Below are 19,034 nucleotides of genomic sequence, written 5' to 3'. Positions count from 1 at the left end.
TAAGGAATGAAAGAGGGGTTATCACTACAAACCTCATAGACATTTAAAGAATAATAAGGAAACACTATGAACAACTCTCTGCACTTAACTTTAACAGTTTAGGTGAAATGGACCAATTCCTCAAAACCCACTAGCTACATAACTCTCCCAAGATGGAGTAGATGACCTGAATAGTCCTATAACTATTAAAGGAAATTAATTAATCATTAAAAGACTTCCAAAAAATCAGTACAGAAATACTGAAAAAAGGACCAAACATATTGCACTTTTATATTGCTTAAGTGCAAGAGTAATCCATTTGACTTTTATTGTTATGTTCTGTGGTGCCTTTAAAGTGTTGGCAGCATGTAAAATGTTTGATGTATAGGGCTTGTGACTTAATGGAATTCCTAGGAGACTGATTAAAATTCATAAATTTTATTAATTGTGAAAATATTGCTTAAATGTTTGAAAAAGTTGTTTCATAAATTTTTTTAAGTTTAATAAATTAAGCATTATACAATCAAACAAAAAGATTCACTAATACGCCCTCACTCTTGAGAGGGGTTTCTGCTTACACTGTCTAAAGCAGATTATGTAAAGCCGGTCCTTTTCAGTTTCATTTTTGAGCCAAAGAGGGCCTCATTCTGCTAGTTCCTGGTTAGATAATGGCTGCCAGGAAGGAAAACACAAAATCTGGCTTAATTAGTGAGACATCCTGCAAAACAGAACACAGAAGAATTGAATTTGGAATTTATTAAGTTGAAATTTATTAAATTCAAATCTTATTACAAATTCCTTGTTGCCTTCTAAAAAAATAAAATAAAACCTAAATTCTGATGAGAGGCCCTTGATCAGAGGGGTTAAAGAAACCCCATTCTCTTTCATGTTGTAGGCCTGTCTCTCCCAGTTTTATAACCTCAGAAAATTTCCTCAAGTTTTGTTGGCAGTAGACCTTTTTTGCTCCCATAATCACTTCTACCCATATTACCTCACCACCATAACTCACTTCATCAAGCATCTCAGGTTTAATGAAACTCCAGGTAAAATTATTTTACCCCTAGAACTGTTTAAAACCTCTTCTGATTGAAGGGCCATAACCTATATCAAATTATCTTCTTCACTCAACTCCTAAAATACATTACTTCCTGGATGGTTTCAGCACCATCCAATTCTACAAGACTATAGGCCTAATGATTTGCTGTATATACCCAAATCTCATCCAAAGATTCCTCATAGTACACTACATGTCTGAGTCTCTTGGCCCAGATCTCATGTGAGAATGAAGTTTAAGGCACAATTATTGACTACTGTTACATTCTAGTTTCTTGAAGATAACTTCCAAGAACAATGTTAAATTGTTTGCAGCCTTCAAGGGATTCTTCTTTGACTTTTGGCTCAGACAGCAACTGGCAGCAGGCCAAGTGCATGAGCTCAACCTAGAGTCTCAGTTCTAAATAATACTGCTAAATCTGTTTCTTAGCATCTCTACAAGTACCAGGTTAAGCCAAAACAGTATCCTAATAGACTTGAACCCAAAACAATCTGCAATGTTGAGAAATAGATGTGTTTCAATCCCTGTTCTTTATATGCACATAATTTTAGATTAACTAGATGCAAACTTTCCTGAAACTCAGAATAGGAGAATAATTTACCTTCTTGTGTTTTCTTTTATTATCATAAATTCAGAGTGGCCTCAAGAGACAATGGCTGTTGTATCTAACCACCTCCAAGTAAAAGGGCCCAACATTAAAGAAAAGAATTGCCTTTTCTAAGATTCAGATGGCCAAGAATAATGCTGTAGTTAATAGAACATGAGCTGTTTGAACTTAGACACATTTCTGAACCTCATTTTCTCATCAGTAGAAAGAGGATAATAATACTTAATTCACTCAGGCATTTCAGAAGTAAATCATACACTGTATATAAAGTTTGTTCCACTGTGCTGGGCACATAGTAACTATTCTTAACGCCATACAGAAAGGAAATGGATTCATTTACATGGATGGGGATTTGCTTCCTGATGAGCAAGTCAGAAAGGCTTCTAGGACTAGAACATCTGTCCTCTTTGGGCATTAATGAATGTATCGGCTAGGGTTCAGTCAGGGAAGCAGAAGCGCTAAGTGGCATGGAATAAAGGACTAGATCTTACTCAGTTGAGGAGCTGGTGAAGAACCTCAGCAGAGCCAGTGGTCATGAAGAAAATCTAGATGTGAAGCCAGGGAGAGCAAGACAAACTAGAATCCATGAGCACAGACTGGAAGCCTGCCTCCAACTTCAAAACGAAGCTGGTGCCCTTTGCCATGGAGATTTATAGGCTCCTGTTCCAGGACTCAGAGGAGCTGAAGGAGTTTCACGCCTGGCTACTGACCTATCCCAGCAAGGTGAGCCAGCAGAAAAGTGGCAGTATGTGTGCACTGCTGCAGTGACCAGCACCCTACGCTGACCTTCAGGCCAGAAAGGCTGCTGCTTCGCTTGTATTCTCCAAAATTCACACAAATTTACATTGGCCAGCCCTAACTAGCACCAGATAGGGAGAGGAATTCTGAAATTAATAGTTACAGCTTTGCTAAGTTGACATAGTAGATAACCACCACACTGAGGTTTCCTTTTCTGTTGGCACCATAGGCACCTACCAGGTAAAACCTGCTTTGAAAATTCTAGTGACAGTCTGTATGAGGATCAGTTGTAAACTGAAAAATTCTAAATGATCATAAATTTGGAGTGGACTCAAGGTGCAGCCTACCTCCATGGAGGTATCATCCCCACAGCCTACTTACTTAATTCCCCAGAGGACATAGGAAAATATAACTTCAAATTGTCTTTTATCTATCTTAAATCAAAAGATTGACTAGTAATAATTAGGATAAAATGTAATAATTAGGATAAAATGTCTAATTTACCTAAAGAGGTTTCTACTTGCTAAAACACGTAAGGCAATTCTTTAAAGAATTTCTTTGCATACCCTGTTTAAGGAAGAGTACCAGAAAGCTATGTACCTAGACCATCTTATCTTAGCCAGTTGTTGAATCTCCTTCACTTAGTTGCGTTTTAGCATCATGTCCTCAATTTTTATCAGATGGCTGGTACAAGAAACAGCCATGTGAAATTCACTTCTTTGTTTGCTAGTAAAATATTTTTGAGGAGGTTGTATTTTTCCCTTGTGCCCCCCCATATATATTTTGATAATTGGGTAAGAGCTTTGGCTCCCTGTGATTATGATGTATATAAAGTATCTGATACAGTGTCTGGCACTATGGTAGTGCACAAATATTCTTAGCATCCTTCCTCCAGCCATACTACCAAAATGTCCTCACCAGTGGGCTGAGAACAAGCCAAACCCTAATCTAGGTGCATTTGAGGCAACGAGTTCTGGAGAAGTGGCAGCAAACTTCAGGCCCTGCAGAAATCTAATTTTTCATATCTGAGCTTGCATAAATTGCTTGCTTTCTCTTACTCAGTTTTCTTATTTACAAAATGAGCATGGCACTGCAAAGAGGACTATGGAAAATGCCATCTAAATTGACAGCATCATGATGATTTGATTCCTGTTGCAAACACAATTTTTTTAAAAAAAAATCTCCCCATCAAGTTCTTTTTTCCCTTCTGTTAGATAAAACCAATTTTGTTTTTTTAGTCTTAAAATCATGTCATACTAGATGGTTCAGTATGGAAGAGAAGGAAGAGTATGATTTATCTCTCAGTTATTTTACTATAAAATGAATTGCATATAGTGACTTTTGAAACTTTCTAAACTTAACTTTGATTTTTATCCAATATTATCTTTGAGAGATTTTCTGTTAAGGAAAAACAATCTCTGGATCAAGAAAACTGCAGCTAAACTAGCAGATGTAGAAACATTTGAAGTGGTTGTCTGGGAGAGCTTATCTATTCTATAAGAGCAAAGATCTCAGAATAAGAGCCTGATAAAGATACTCTTAGCCATAAAGGTATTTAGAGAAAAACTGACATTCTTGGAACGAATTACAATGACATGGCAAGAATTCCATGATGAGAAAATATGTACAATCTATCAGAGCAACAAACCTAGAAATGAAGGTGACCCAAAACTCTTTAGTTTCAGATTATTTAAAATGAAGCCATAAAGTCAGTAGCCAGAAAATTTTCCAGTAATTTTGATTGTCATAAAACTGCTGACAAAATTATCATGCCATATACATTGACTTTATTTGAGATTCTTAGGTTTTGTACATTCTTCATTAGAGGTGATTCTTTTGTATTATTTTTTCTCTCTTTTCTTTTACATATAATTTATTTCCTTGTCATTTAGTAGCGTTCAGGAGGCAAATCTGGTTCTCTCAATTTTTTCTGGTCATAAACATTTCTTTGTCATAAAAGACAGGCAAGCCTACCCTGATTTATCTGACACCTAGATGTCGACAGTTTGTCAAACAGAAGTGTCAGGAGCAGGCATTGTCCTAGTTCTGCTTTTCACCTATTTGAACTTTCTGCCTCTGCCTCATGTTGTACACATTAATCAAGCACCCCAAAATAGCTGTATCTAATATGGCTGGTGATAAGTACTTTCCATACATGGTGGAGCTTAAGCATAAACTAAGTGCCTTTCAGTGAATAATCTAGCATTGTGTTAAGATTGACACTGATTGCAGGTATACATAATTCGTAAAACATCAGTAATTGGGTGTACATTGGTAACTAGCCATTTTTCCCTTTAAGTCAGGATCACGTACAGTTAGTGCTCTGTGAGATATTCTAAGAGCATCTGGTCCAAGTCTCTGGTCTTTCAGATGAGTAAATTGAGGTCAAGATGAGTTTCAGTGACTTGTCCATAGTCATATCGCTGGAATATGGAGAACTAGAAGTCAGGTCTCCAGATCACTACCACAGTATTGTTCTCCTGGTACTGTGCATTCCATTCTTGCTGAAACATAAACATTCAAAGTGTATCACTCCAGCTGGTGTGTTAAGAATAGGCTGGAGGTGGCTGGGGGTAGTGTGGAAGCAGGAAGACAAGATAGGATCTGGCCAATTCAGGTGAGAGATGATAGGGGCTTAGCCCTGGGTGCTAAAGTGGAAGAGGTGAGAAGGGCGTGGACTCTGGATATGTTTTGAAGGGAGAGTGGACAGGATGTGCTGACAGATTGCATATGAGATGCCATAACTCATAGCCTCACTGTCGCACACATAGGTGGTCAGTTAACTCTTGGATTCATGCTTTCAATAGAAAATCATATGTCAGGTCCATTGTTAGGAGTTGAGCAGAGAGTGGTGAGCTAAGGAGATGGTTTCTGCCTTTGTAGAAACTAATGCAGTAGTTAAAAACCACATGTTGAGAAAGTGAACCAAGTAATTTTAAGGCATTGCATAATAATCAGCAGTGGATCAAGTGAAAAATTGCATAACAATGAATCAGCTCCAAGAGATTTCTCCTGTGTAAAGAATTAGTGGAGAGGCAGGCTTGCCTTATTTGGATCACTGGTTTCCTCACCAGTATTGGCATAGGGTTTTATGATTGTGCTGAGTTCGATTAACACTGTTAATAGGTTTGGAATAAAATATGATTGCAGTCCTATCCTTGTCTAACTTGGCTGAGCCTTATTACCTGTCTGTACCTTAGTTCCTATCTCATTTGCAAAATTAAAATGTTAACATGAGCCTTCCTCTCATGAAGATATTATTAAAGGTTGCCAAAAAAAAACTGCAAATCTTTTTTTTAAACCCACAGAGCAGTATAACTTGCTAATTAAAATCGACAAAAGCATGAAAATTAGAGATTGATAAGATGTTACTGGTTTGAATTATCTCCATTAATATAAAAGTGTCATCCTAATATCTTTTTATTTTATAGAATCTTGCCACATAGCAGTGTACTTATATCACATGGGAGGTTTTCATAAATGGATGTCTTCATGTCAGAAGCAGCTCTTCTTTTCTCTCCCATGGTTACCATGACTACAGCATATTTGCTTGAGAGGCAGTATTGCACAGAGTGGTTAGAACGGGTTTTGGGATTGATAGACCTGGGTTTGAACTTTGACTCTGCCACTACCTGTGAGCTCCTGAGCAAGTTGTTTACTCTCAGTTTTCTCCTCTTTGAAATGGCATTAATGATCACCACGGAACAAATTTATTGTAAGGATTAAGATTGATAACTGCTATAAAAAGTCCCTAATACTGTGCCTCACACATAAGCCCTCAGTAAATGATAATTATTACGATCCAAGAATGACAGTTCCTGTTTCCCAAGGATGGTGACTTTTGTAACCCTTCCTAACCATTCACCACTATAATCGCTCTTCTTCCCACCTTACCACTTACTGTCCAATAGGAAAGGGGAATCGCCTTATGGAATCTTGTATAAGATTCACTTCCCTCCCTCCTTCAGAATCTGATATGCATGATATTCTTTTGATGAAACATTGACCCTGCCCAACCTGAGTTTGACCTTCTCTAAATTCCGCCCAATTACTGCCTTTTTGTTCTTGTTTGACTCATAATTTATTAGCATGCTTGTTATTTTTAAAAGCATGCTTATTTTGAGTGTGTGTAGAGCCATTTTCAGTCAATATAAAGTCAGGTTAACTTTATTGACAGAATCCAGAGCAAGCTAACCCACTGCCCTCAAAGACCCAGCATGCATGCAGTGCCTCATCCCCACCCCGTTCAGCGCAGAGTTTCTCTCTCGTGCACTAGAATGGCAAGACCACCATCAACAGTAAACTTGTTCAGTTCTATGCTGTTATTTCACGTAAATGGAAGATTTCTTGATATACTATTTACTCCCATTACCATCTTACCCCACTTGCTCATATTTAGACTTTTTCTGCTGACACACAATAATGAGAAAGTAAGGGGAAATACGTTTCTTTGTGAAATATTTAAATCTCAAAGGCTCTTGTTTATTTGTTTATTAAAAAGATTAAATATGTGGAAATAGTTGTCATTTGTCCCAAGAGTTTCAAATTGCTAAGCACCTTTTCTTATGTATAAGAAATAAGCTATTGGTTTGACTAGTCACTGAAGAAATCTTGGAACTTTGCAGAAAATTACAGTAAGAGGAAGTTGCTATATTGCAACAAGAGAGTATTTTGATTGCAAATTTTTCTGTAAGTGTGGCAATTTGCAACTTGAGAAGAATTTAATAGTAGCTGAGCTTTCAAAATGTAACACAGAAACTGTCATTTTCTTCCACAATTAAAATAAGTGCTTCTGAAAGTTTCAGGATAAGAATGACCCAAATTACCCTCCCCCTCACTTCCTCATCCAGAAGAGGGGGGAATAGAGCTTGAACAGAACATCTGTGGACAAAATGAAAGACAAATGCTCTTTTCAGGCAACTGTCTGAAAAAGGAATCTTTTATAGCCAAACAGAATACTGTTGCATGCATCGCCATGGTTAAGAAGAGGATCAACAATGCTTTCATAATGGCCTTTTATTTTAGCACATTCTATTTTTATGGATTGAATTGTGATTTCAACACATCCATTCATAATTCATCATATAATTATATGCATAAATATCTTTTGACACATTTAATGCGCTTTTGCCCGCCACATCTTGAATTCAAATTTAAACTGTTAAGTGCACTAAAACAATCTCATTACAAGTAATGTTAAAGGAGATTGGATAAAAAGGAATTTTTTCTTATCTACCAAAAGGAACAGTCTACTAAAGAACAGAACATCAGTAATATGCTGTACATGGATTACTGGAGAAAAGACACCTGGCTTGTTTATTTCCCGCTGAAGGACTTCAGGTTAAAACAATCAGTTAGTTAAGACTACATCCTGTGTTCTTTGCTGGTGGTTTGTTCAACTTTTATGCACTCAACCAGTATTTATTTAGTACTTCCTCTGTCTTACACAGAGGAAGTACTAAAATCCCTGTTCTAGTCAAAGGATAAAACAGTGCATAAAACAGTCAGAATTCCTCTTCTTTCGTGTAGTTTATATTTGGAGGGAAGGCTGAGTAATAAACAAGAAATATAAGTACTTTGGGTAATGTTAAGTTCTAAGAGAGAAATAAAGCAGGGAAGGAAAGCAGTAAGTGTTGAGGATGATAAGGATAACAATTTTAGATAGGGAAGCCTGGGAAGAATTTACTAAAAAGGAAACATTTGACTCATGATCTGAAGGAGGTAAGGGAGTAAGCCACATGAGTATTGCTGCCAAACCCAGGTTCCGCTGCTTGCTGCTCATAAGCCAGTAATTCGAGAGGCAAGTGTCAGTAGAAAGGAAAGGTGCTTTAATCAGAAAAGCTGGCAATCTGGGGAGAAGGTGGACACGTGTCCAGAAACCAACTCTGAAGATTCTGGTTAGCCATGACAGTTTTTAAAGGGAAAAATGGGGGTGAAGAATCTCAGTGAATCATCAAGGCAGGAGGTTGCGTTCTGCATCATTCTCCATTGGGTGCAGACTGGCTGACTCTTTCTTCACATGTTATCTTGCCTGCATGATCTGACTGCAGGATTGCTAAGGGAGCTTTTGGGGGTAGAGAGCTAGTCATTTTTTAACTGCTTAATTCTTCATTCTTTCTTCTTTTTATCTAGGAAAAGAATCAACAAGTTAGACAAGGCATGGTGTGCATTCAGGAGAACATAGGTCAGGAGTTAGTTTCAATTGCTTAGTCATCTCATTCTTATAATTAGGTTATTTTAAGGTTAAAGGGGAACAGAAATGGGCAAACAGGAAAGGGGAAAAAGAGCTGCTTTCAGTATCTGAGCAAACATTTCAGACAGAGGGAACAGCAAGGGTATAGGCCCTAAGATGGGACTCCACTCAGCATAATCTAGGAACAGCAAGTGTGGCTGTAGCAAAGTTAGTAAGGGTAGGCGCAGGAAGCAAAGGTAACAGGGGCCAGGTCATACAGGGCCTTCAGGGTCAGTGGAAGGATTTGGGCATTTATTCAGAGTGAGATGAGAAGCCATTGGAGAGTTTTCATGATCAGATCATATTTTAACAGGATCACTCTGGCTCTTATGTTAAAAATAGAAGATGTGAGAGCAGAGGAAGGGAGAACAGTGAGGAGATATTTTAGTGATGCAAGTGAGGGATGATGGCGGCTTAGACCAAGGTGATAGTAGAGATGGTAAGAAAAAGTCATATTGTAAACATACTTTGAATACAGAGCTGATACAGCTTGCTGGTGGATTGACTATGGGCTATAAGAGAAAGGAAAGAGTCAAGAGTGACTCTAGAATTCTGGGTGTGAGCCACTGTGGGGAGAAATGGAATTGCCATTTACTAAGGTATAGAAGACTAGAAGAGGAGCAGATTCGGTTGATGGGTGGTGGATATCATGAGCTCAGTTGGGTTTTTTTGTTTTGGGGTTCTTTTTTTTGTGGTACGCAGGCCTCTCACTGTTGTGGCCTCTCCCGTTGCGGAGCACAGGCTCCGGACGCGCAGGCTCAGCGGCCATGGCTCACGGGCCTAGCCACTCCATGGCATGTGGGATCTTCCTGGACCGGGGCACGAACCCGTGTCCCCTGCATCGGCAGGCCAACTCTCAACCACTGCTCCACCAGGAAAGCCCATAGCTCAGTTTTGTACACATTAAATCAGTTGAGTTAGGCAGCCTGCAGCTCAGTCAAGAAATCCCAGTTGACTATATAAATTCATAAGTAGCTAAAGCTCAGAGTTTGTAAACATTCTTAGGGAGAAAGTTCAAAGAACTTTCACCCAGATGCTCACTACAATAAACAGAAAGTGCTAATGATGGTGTTAGAAAGATTTTATTGAATGATGATTCAGGAAAAAAGATAAAAATATGTTTTTTAAGAGAATGGACCTTCACAAATGTTTACAAAAGGAGTCAATTTTTGGTGGTCAGTAAGCCTTATGAGCTTATACTTTGAATTCTCTCTCTCTGTCTCTCTCTCTGTCTCTGTCTCTCTCTCTGTCACACACACACACACACACACACACACACACACACACACACACACACACACACACACACACACACACACACACACACACACACACACACACACACACACACACACACACACACACACACACACACACACACACCCTACCCCAAACACAAAAAGATACAGTCATGGTCAAAAACAAGGTCTAGTCTCCAAGGACTAGAAGAAAGAACAAAATTGCACACAATAATAAATGGGAACTAAAGCCATATACCTGGTAGGCTCTGAGTCCAGAAAGAGCTAGAAATGACTGGGAGTCTATTCTAATGGGGATCAGAGAACAAATGGACCACAGCTATGGCTGGAAACTGAAGATTGACTCACTGGGTGTAACCAACTGGGAAGGCAAGCAGAGCTTCCTCACCCACGAGTATAAGGAGGTTGAATAAAGATACAGCAATTGACCAGAGCGCTGATTCATATAAAGGTGATTCTTTCCTTAGTAAATGGAAATTACGGGAAATCCAGAAAGGGGTTTCCCTTAAAATAAAATTTGAAATAATAACAAGATGATTAAGAACACTGAATATTCAGAAGCACTAATAGCAACTAGACATCCTGGATGTGTAAAATATGGTCAGTGAAATAAACACCCTATAGGTAAAATATACTTTAGACTGTATAAAATCAGAGAGAGAATTAGGAAATTGGAAAACAGCAGAATGAATTCACCTAAAAAGCATTGCAGAAATACGAAAGATACATAGATGATAAATTGAGAGGTACCAACATAAGTCTAGAGACAAAAAGAGAGAGACTAGTAAAGAAGGCCCTTTGAAGAGATAATACCTGAGAATTTTCAGAATTGAAGAAATAACACCTTCAAGTACAGCACAATGAATGTGAAATGGGGTTAATTAAAATCAGTTATAACCTAGACACATCATAGAGCAATTGCAGAATATCAGGGATAAAGAGGAAAATATTTTAAAAGCTACAGAGAGACTAAAGACAAATTATAACCAATGACAGAGTAGCTACAGATTTTTTTAAATTTATTTATTTATCTTTTTTTTTTTTTGGCTGTGTTAGGTCTTTGTTGCTGCGTGTGGGCTTTCTCTAGTTGCGGCGAGTGGGGGCTACTCTTCATCACGGTGCACGGGCTTCTCATTGCAGTGACTTCTCTTGTTGCAGAGCATGGGCTCTAGGCATGCGGGCCTCAGTAGTTGTGGCACGCAGGCTCAGTAGCTGTGGCTCGCGGGCTCTGGAGTGCAGGCTCAGTAGCTGTGGCGCACAGGCTTAGTTGCTCGACGGCATGTGGGATCTTCCCAGACCAGGGTGTGAACCTGTGTCCCCCGCATTGGCAGGCAGATTCTTAACCACTGCGCCACCAGGAAGTCCCTAGCTACAGATGTTTTAAGGGCAATGATAGATGCTAAAAGAAAATAAAGTGATATATTCAGAATGCAGAGGAAAAATTATTTTCAACTCAGAATTCTATACCCAGCTAAGGTATTATTTTATTTGAGAGTAAAGGGTTTTTATATTTTCAAACGTAACAATCTAGAAGTGTTTGCTACTCACAGACTGCTATGAAAGAACTTCTAAAGGACATACTTGAGCATGAACCTGGAAGAAGGGTGATCTGAAACTAAGAAGAAAAATACAGAAATAAAATATATTACAAATTTTCTGTCTCATGAGAAAAACATTCATCATCATTAAAGCAAAGATTCCAGGCCTCTTTCTTTTTTAAGTTGGTCATAATACCTTATATGATCTGCTATGTTATCCATTATAGTCATGTATCTGTTCTTAATGTCTTGCTCTTATTAAATATTTCATGATATCACTAGAAACTGGGAAAATGATAACAATTAAATATCTATCACTCAGAGTGAATAATTCCATCAGTTCTACTAGAAAAGACTACACAAGATTGTAAATCTGCACCTCAAGGTATTTAATCATACTTGCTGATAACATGAGGAAACCTTCACTGTCAGGATTTATTTATGTGTATGAATAATGAGCAATTTCTGATACAAGTTTTTAAGGAATCTTTGAAAATGAATGTTTCAGGGGTCCCCAAATCACCCATACGTCCAGTGATTCACTAGGACTCAGAAACCTCAACATATAGTTGTACCCACAGCTAAGATTTTATTACAGTGATGCAGCAAGGGTATACAGCCAGATCAGTAAGGAAAAAAAGATACCCATGAAATCTGGAGAAATCCATGTGCAGGTTTCCTGTGCTCTCTCCTTCTCATGACAGATCATGCAGAGTGCACACTTCCCCAGCAGCAAAAATACAGTCACATGTGTGTAGTGTCTCTGACCAGGGGAGCCCATTGAAGACTCAAGTACCCAAGGATTTTAATGGGTTGGTTACATAGGCACCCTCTGCCTAGCAACTACTTTTCCTTTCCTGAAATGAAAGCAAGTGTTTAGTCCCCAGGTGGGCAAAATCATCTTATCGCTTAGGGAAGCTTCATGTCAGTACAGGGAACCGTTTACCAGCCAAGTTCCCATATGTCAGCCAAGGGCCAACCTTGCAAGCAGACCTTTCTAAGATAGCAGCCTCAGGACTGCTATATTACTCTTTTCTACACAGAGACCTATTTCCTTAACAGTAGTTTTCATTGTTTTTTCCATTACTTTCAAAAGCATATAATTCAATTAACTCTTTCATTTTAGAAAATGTCACATCACTTGGAAAAATAATGACGTCTCTCTTAAGAGAATTTCGTTGTAATATTTACAATATTTTAAAAAGACAGCTAAAGCTTTGCTTCTTTGAATGATGGATAAATCTGTATTGTGTGTCTAGGAGTTCTTAGGTTCCAACAATATGTATACTGATTATACTCTGCAATCATTATCAGTATGAGAATATATTTTTATAGGGAAAGAAAAGATAATCTTGTTAAAAAAGAAAACCTGGGGAGCATAAAATATGTTTTTGTGTAGATTTTAAAGTAGACCTTCAGGTTCTAAGAAATAATGTGCAAAAAGCATAGGAAGTACATTATATAACTCAATTCTTTTGAGCTGTCTGTTATCCATGTAGCTGCCTAAAAACAAACCACCCCCATCTTTGTCATTTTTAAAAATAATGAGCTGTAAAATTATAATGATTACTTGTGGAAACACAAAAGGAAAAATACCCAATCAGTAATTTTACAGCCAAACAATTTAGGGAAAATAACTATATGTAAATTAACTATACTTAAGCACACTAGCCTGAGTTATTATTTTGAAGCAAAGTGCACTCAAGAAAATTAACATAGCATGATGGGTTTTATCTTTTATGCTCTCTCTCCAAAATTGATTGTGAATTTCTGTAGCCATGAATCCTGCAAAGTTTTATACACACACACACCCCGCATATATATGTATTTATATTGCTTTGACAATTGGGTGATTATTTCTGCGTTACACTGACTGTCAGCAAATTATCTGACCCTTATCTTTAGGACTCATATCCACCCATAATATTATATTCCTAAGGATTATATAAACCATATATAAATCATGAAAATTATTATGTAAGTAGAATGTTATTTTACAAGCAAAGATACTAAATAAGGAAGTAGTCACAGAATACGAATTTACTTTATAAAACCAAGGCCAGCAAATTTTATGTAGACAAAATCCAATTGCCCCTTACAGATATGAAGAAGAATCTGTTACCTAAAATTCGTTTTGAAGGATTATCTGTGAATTAAAATTACACATGCTATCTCTCTACCCTGTTAGCTAGCTAATCATGTGAACATAATTAACCTTATTTAGACCAGTGAACAATCTAGTTTAGTAGACTGTCTGACTGGAACCAGTGATTTATAGTCATTAATTGAAAGCTAGACCAGTCATACAGTTGTGGGTTTTTCTATTAAGACATTATGCTATTCTGGTCCTTAGCGTGGAATAGACTGATAGGTGGGTTTAACTGGGATGGTTGTTAGCTAGGCAAGTATGATGTAGGAAGTATATAGCTCAAGGAAATGTTATAATGATGTCCCATGGAAAGCAAGTGGAAGAAGAGAAATAAAGGCACAAAAGGTGGTAAAGTCAATAAATTGGATGCCTCAGTGAAGATTTTCTAAAAATTGCTGGGTTGGAGGTATTATACTATGTAAAACGGAGATAATGGAGGCAGTTGTTGGAGTATGCTTAAGAGTAACAAACATAGGGTCATGGGGGTGGGTAGCTGAAGAGTGGAGAAGTAAAGAACATTGGAGATGAAGGACTGAGAAAGCCAACATACTGACATCACCTACATGAAGGTTAGTTCCCCATAATAGAGACAGAAGTAGATGTGAGAAGAAAATATTGATTCAAGTGCTGAAATATTTAGCAACTGAGGGGGAGGGCCTAGGAGATCAGTAACTCATGGTGGCTTATGGAATATAATGAAATTCAAAGGAACAAGTGATAGTCATATTTGCTTGACAACTTCATAAGATTTTGTGAGAATCAAATGAGATATTGCCTGAGAAAGCACTATAAACCCCTAAGGAAGGTAGTGCTCTGCATGTATGAGCCCTTAGTTTCAGCCCTGCTTTGTGTCCCTATTTCTCTGCCTACAAAATAGAGACCAAGATAATATTGTTCTCTCCTGCTTCATGAGAAATTAGAAAGTTTAGCGGCATGATATATATGAATTTGTTTTGAGTCTTTGGAAAAAGAAGGTACTTTCGCTGACCGGGGTTCAGAGTCACCGTTCAGCTTTTGAGTGTTCTCTGCAGCTTGTTGACACTCCGATGGCACCCTGCATATCAAATAACATTCTTCCCTATCTTTGATTTCAGACATTTCAGCAGTCTTCTCTGCAGCACAAATCAAAGAAGAAAAACAAAGGTAAGAAAAGGAAATGAAACATTTAGCTGCTTAGTTTGCACTGGGATAATCACCAGCACAGTTCACCCATCCTCTCTTGCCTGAGCCCAGTGTGGTTTAGAAGAGAACAACCCCCTAGCACAAGAGCTACCAAGACCGGCTTCTCCTTCAGGTCAATTATGATACAAGGTACCTTTTGCAACACATGGTCTCAACAAGTTTTCAGACTGGGATCACGCACTTCGGATTAAATTGTATGTCACTCATGTGGGCGAAAAGGTATTAAAATTTTCCATAGTTTTTTATTCTGATACAATGAGAAAATAAGAATTTTTAAGGTTAAGTATCCACACTTATTTTTATAATCTATAGATTAATCTTCTACCTTCACACCTATACAAAATTTAAACAGCATTTTTACCCGCTATTATCTTTAGGTCCTATAGCCGGCAAGAGCAAAAGACGAATTTCTTGCAAAGATCTTGGCCGTGGTGACTGTGAGGGCTGGCTTTGGAAAAAGAAAGATGCGAAGAGTTATTTTTCACAAAAATGGAAGAAATACTGGTTTGTCCTAAAGGATGCATCCCTATATTGGTATATTAATGAGGAGGTAAGACAAAGCACATTTTGTTTTCTCATTCATTTTATCTTTAACCAAAAGAATCATCGTTTTGAGACTTTTAAAATCATATAATCACCTTAAGGCTAATTCAGGAGACTTCTGCTGGTTATTTTTCAGTCTGCCTTCTTAAAATGGTTGCATTGTGGGGTTCTGGAAAGGCAGTTGTCTCAATTATTCTAATGTAGCAACATATTTGAAATACAGATAATGTATAGTAAAATTCTGTATCTAATTAAAAATACCAAACTAATTCAAGCAATAGCTTACTCAGAAGGATTATACATGGAATTTTGATAAAGATTTTTAAATGTCTTACTTTTGTTCAAAGTTTTAAATTTTTTTCTGTTTGCTTTTTTGGGAGGAAGTCCTTTAGTAAGTTAAGTAAATTAAATTAATACCACCTGCATTTGTTTCAGTTTTTCTTAAGGAATAAATGAACTAGTAGACTAGTTTCAAAAATCTTCACGCATTCATTTCATTTGGCCCAATAGGGACAGCAGGGAGAGTGTATATAATACATGCAAATTGTTCTTATGATTTCCTGTTTCATTTCCAGTAAACAGATTTATATCCAGAGTAATTATATAACCTGTCACATATCACAAGAGATATACAGTATACCTTATTTTTTGATATTCCCTTAACTCTACATTTGCTTCCTTTGCCATAGCCATCTATCAGTTCACCTTAAGTTTTTTAAACAAAAATTTCTATTGTTAGCTTGTTTTTTCATAAAAATGTATGTGGTTTAATGTAGTGTGCTGGCTAAAAACTTTTTGTATGCCAATCAAGTAGCATAAAAACATAACGTCTTTATGTTTCTCTTTATTTTAGATCACTTGTAGATTGTCTGCTGAATGCTATTCTGTCTTTCAAAGTTTCATGGGGAGATCATAAGTACCCCAAAAGTATTTTAAATTGTTCAAAATTTTTAATTTTAACATTAAAGACATCAAGTGTAACATAACACAAATCAAAGTTAAGAGATTTGAGACTATTGTATTTACCCTAAGATTGGAAGAAAAAAATGCTCAAATATTGAAAAATATTGGAAGTTATACTGCTCTTGCGTATAACACACACATTTTAGTCACTATCATTAGCATCAAATTTTATTAAGTTTTACATATAAACATACACACACACACACTAAAAGAATTGAGAACCCCTATTCTTTTTCTTTGAGATGGCAGATGGGAGTATGATGTCTCTTGAACTTGATATATAAGGAGCCATGAACTGGTACAGCACAGATCAAAGTTTAGGACTAAAAGTCTAAGGAGTTGGCTCATGAACATGAAAGGGACAACAACATTTAAAGGGTTTAGCCAAAAATAATCTTAGCCTAGTTGTAATAACTTGCATCTGATGTAAGATTTTAGATAATTCTCCTGTCTTGTATTCCCATCCCACATTAGGGGGGGCATTTTATGGATTTCATTCAGTTTTCCAAGTGAAACATGACTTTTATGTATATATAACATGTAAACCAAGTCAGATATTTGAAAATCTTGAGTACACAAAATAATTATTTAATTCAGGTTTAAGAGATTTTTTTTGGAGACAGAAAAGGAATTGAATTAGTAAATGTCCCTACATTTTATATCTGAACATTTAAAATGGTAGAAAATTGAATTATAAATGTGAACTACAGTTATTTTATATGTTATAAATGTGTATATACATTCTGAGGGAAAAATTACTTATAAAACAGGTTTCACTTTGAGAATTAAAATTTTTTCTATCTTTATTTTAATATAAGAAGGATTTTTAAACATTTCTATATGTATTTTAATTTGTACTATTCTAAATGTTCAAAATATACCTTCAATTTAATGGACTATAACAAGTAAGACTGAAATTCTGATCTCTAAAATGTCTAATTTAAAGGATTAAATGAACTGATTTATTAGTATAGATATTTAAGGCATAGTTATATAGTAGCACCAGCTTCAAACCTTTGTATATAATACCCTAAACAAGAGTGTTGCCTCTTTAGGATGAAAAAGCAGAAGGATTCATCAGTCTGCCTGAATTTAAAATTGATAGAGCCAGTGAATGCCGCAAGAAATAGTAAGTTGAGTTTCTTTGGGGCGAGGGAGAGAAAGGAAGGGTAGTTTTGTGGGTTTTTTTAATTTCTAGCTTTTAAATTATAGGTTGCTTGTCTAATGCTTTCAAATTGAGGTAATAAGAAAGCAGTTTTGTGGGCAGAAAATTGAATTTTTCACTCATTTCTGTCATCACGGCAGAAGCATTATATATGTGAACTCAGATTAGATCTGAGGTAATTTTTATCCATAAAAAGTGTTTGGTTCTAACTTATTTCCCAATTTGAAATAAATAAATGTACTCTGTTTCCTTTTGCAGTGCATTCAAAGCCTGTCATCCTAAAATCAAAAGCTTTTATTTTGCTGCTGAGCATCTTGATGATATGAACAGGTAAAGTTACTTAAATTTCAAAATACTTAGAAAGTCAGTTAGGCTTAGAATTCTGTTTTCCACATCAATGCCTAGAGAATAATGTCACTGAAGTTTCTAGATAAGTTTAAAATAAAATGGACCCAGCCATAGCTCCATGTAGCCATACCTAATTTTAAAGAATGGCATTTTAAAAAGTCAAAACTTTTCGTCAAGTTTACCAAAAATGTGCCAGAATCCATATATAGGCCAAAAAAAAAATCCACTGTAGAAAAAAAAATTTTTTAAGTCCATTTCAAGAATATGTCTTCAAATTTATTCCCAAGTGAGGAAAAAAGGATACCCACAAAAAAAGCTGACTTTTCCAAGTGCTGAGTATTTATGACAGAATATCCATCTCAATAGTTCAGGCATAGGCATAGTTGGTGTATCTCTCTGTCACCTTTCTTCTATCACTGGACAGGATTGTGCAGCCAAGTGATTAGATGGCACGTGGTTATTTGGTGGCTCTGGGAAAATCTGGATGTATATTTTTTCGTTATCTACAACATACTGCTTCTTGTTTCCATTTTGGCTCTTATGAGTTTGATCCTTTCTTCCTTTTTCTTTCCTTTCTCCTTTCCCTTTTCTAGATTTGTAGAAATTGGATTTAAGATTCAAAATTTTCCCCTTCACAGGTCCTCAGTAGGCAGTGCATGTTACATATATGATGTGCCAACAGTTAGGAAGACGCAGAATAGCATAGTGGTTAAGAGTATGAACTTTGGAACCAGGCTGTCCAAATTCCAGCCGTCCCACTTGGTAGCTGTGTGACCTTGGATATAGAACTTAACCTCTCTCTGTCAGGTATCAACTCTTTTTAAAAAATGGAGATAATAACCATCTCCATCCATAGAACTTCTATGAGGAGCAAATAAGAACACGTAAAGGGCCTAGAACAGTACCTGCTAAATTGTAAGTGCTATATAAGTGTTTGCTTTCAATATGTATTCCTTTTATATACTTCGGGTTCTCACGCCATATAACTTGCTTTGTATATCTCTAAAGAGTTAGTGTTCAGATATTTTTAAGCACAAAATTTTGGAGCTTCATAAATGTGCTTGAACATGCTAAATGGACACTTAATATGCTTTTATAAATAATCTTGTTCTTTGACACTTCAGAGTATAGGCGTGATTTTTCCAAACCAAGGATATGAATACAAGGAGAGGGCAAAGAAAGGTGTTGAGAAAACTTGATAAAATCTTTTATAATTAATAGGAGAACTGAGCCTTTCTTTTATTGAAATATAATTGATTAACAATGTTGTGTTAGTT

General features: G+C 36.7%; 1 protein-coding gene across 4 annotated transcripts in view; it reads left to right on the top strand.

The window, feature by feature from the left end:
* CNKSR2 (connector enhancer of kinase suppressor of Ras 2) overlaps positions 1-19,034 on the top strand; it is a 257,184-nt gene that overhangs the window by 183,765 nt on the left and 54,385 nt on the right. For all 4 annotated transcript variants that reach the window (XM_060086861.1, XM_060086860.1, XM_060086858.1 and 1 more), the window contains 4 exons: positions 14,651-14,699; positions 15,116-15,288; positions 17,300-17,373; positions 17,668-17,739. In XM_060086861.1, the coding sequence (XP_059942844.1) occupies positions 14,651-14,699; positions 15,116-15,288; positions 17,300-17,373; positions 17,668-17,739 (368 nt within the window). The remainder of the gene's footprint in view (positions 1-14,650; positions 14,700-15,115; positions 15,289-17,299; positions 17,374-17,667; positions 17,740-19,034) is intronic.

The sequence above is a fragment of the Mesoplodon densirostris genome, chromosome X (genome assembly GCF_025265405.1).
Source record: "Mesoplodon densirostris isolate mMesDen1 chromosome X, mMesDen1 primary haplotype, whole genome shotgun sequence".
NCBI classification, from domain to species: Eukaryota; Metazoa; Chordata; class Mammalia; order Artiodactyla; family Ziphiidae; genus Mesoplodon; species Mesoplodon densirostris.
The sequence above is the reverse complement of the archived record's forward strand: the minus strand, read 5'-3'. Positions and strand labels throughout refer to the sequence as shown.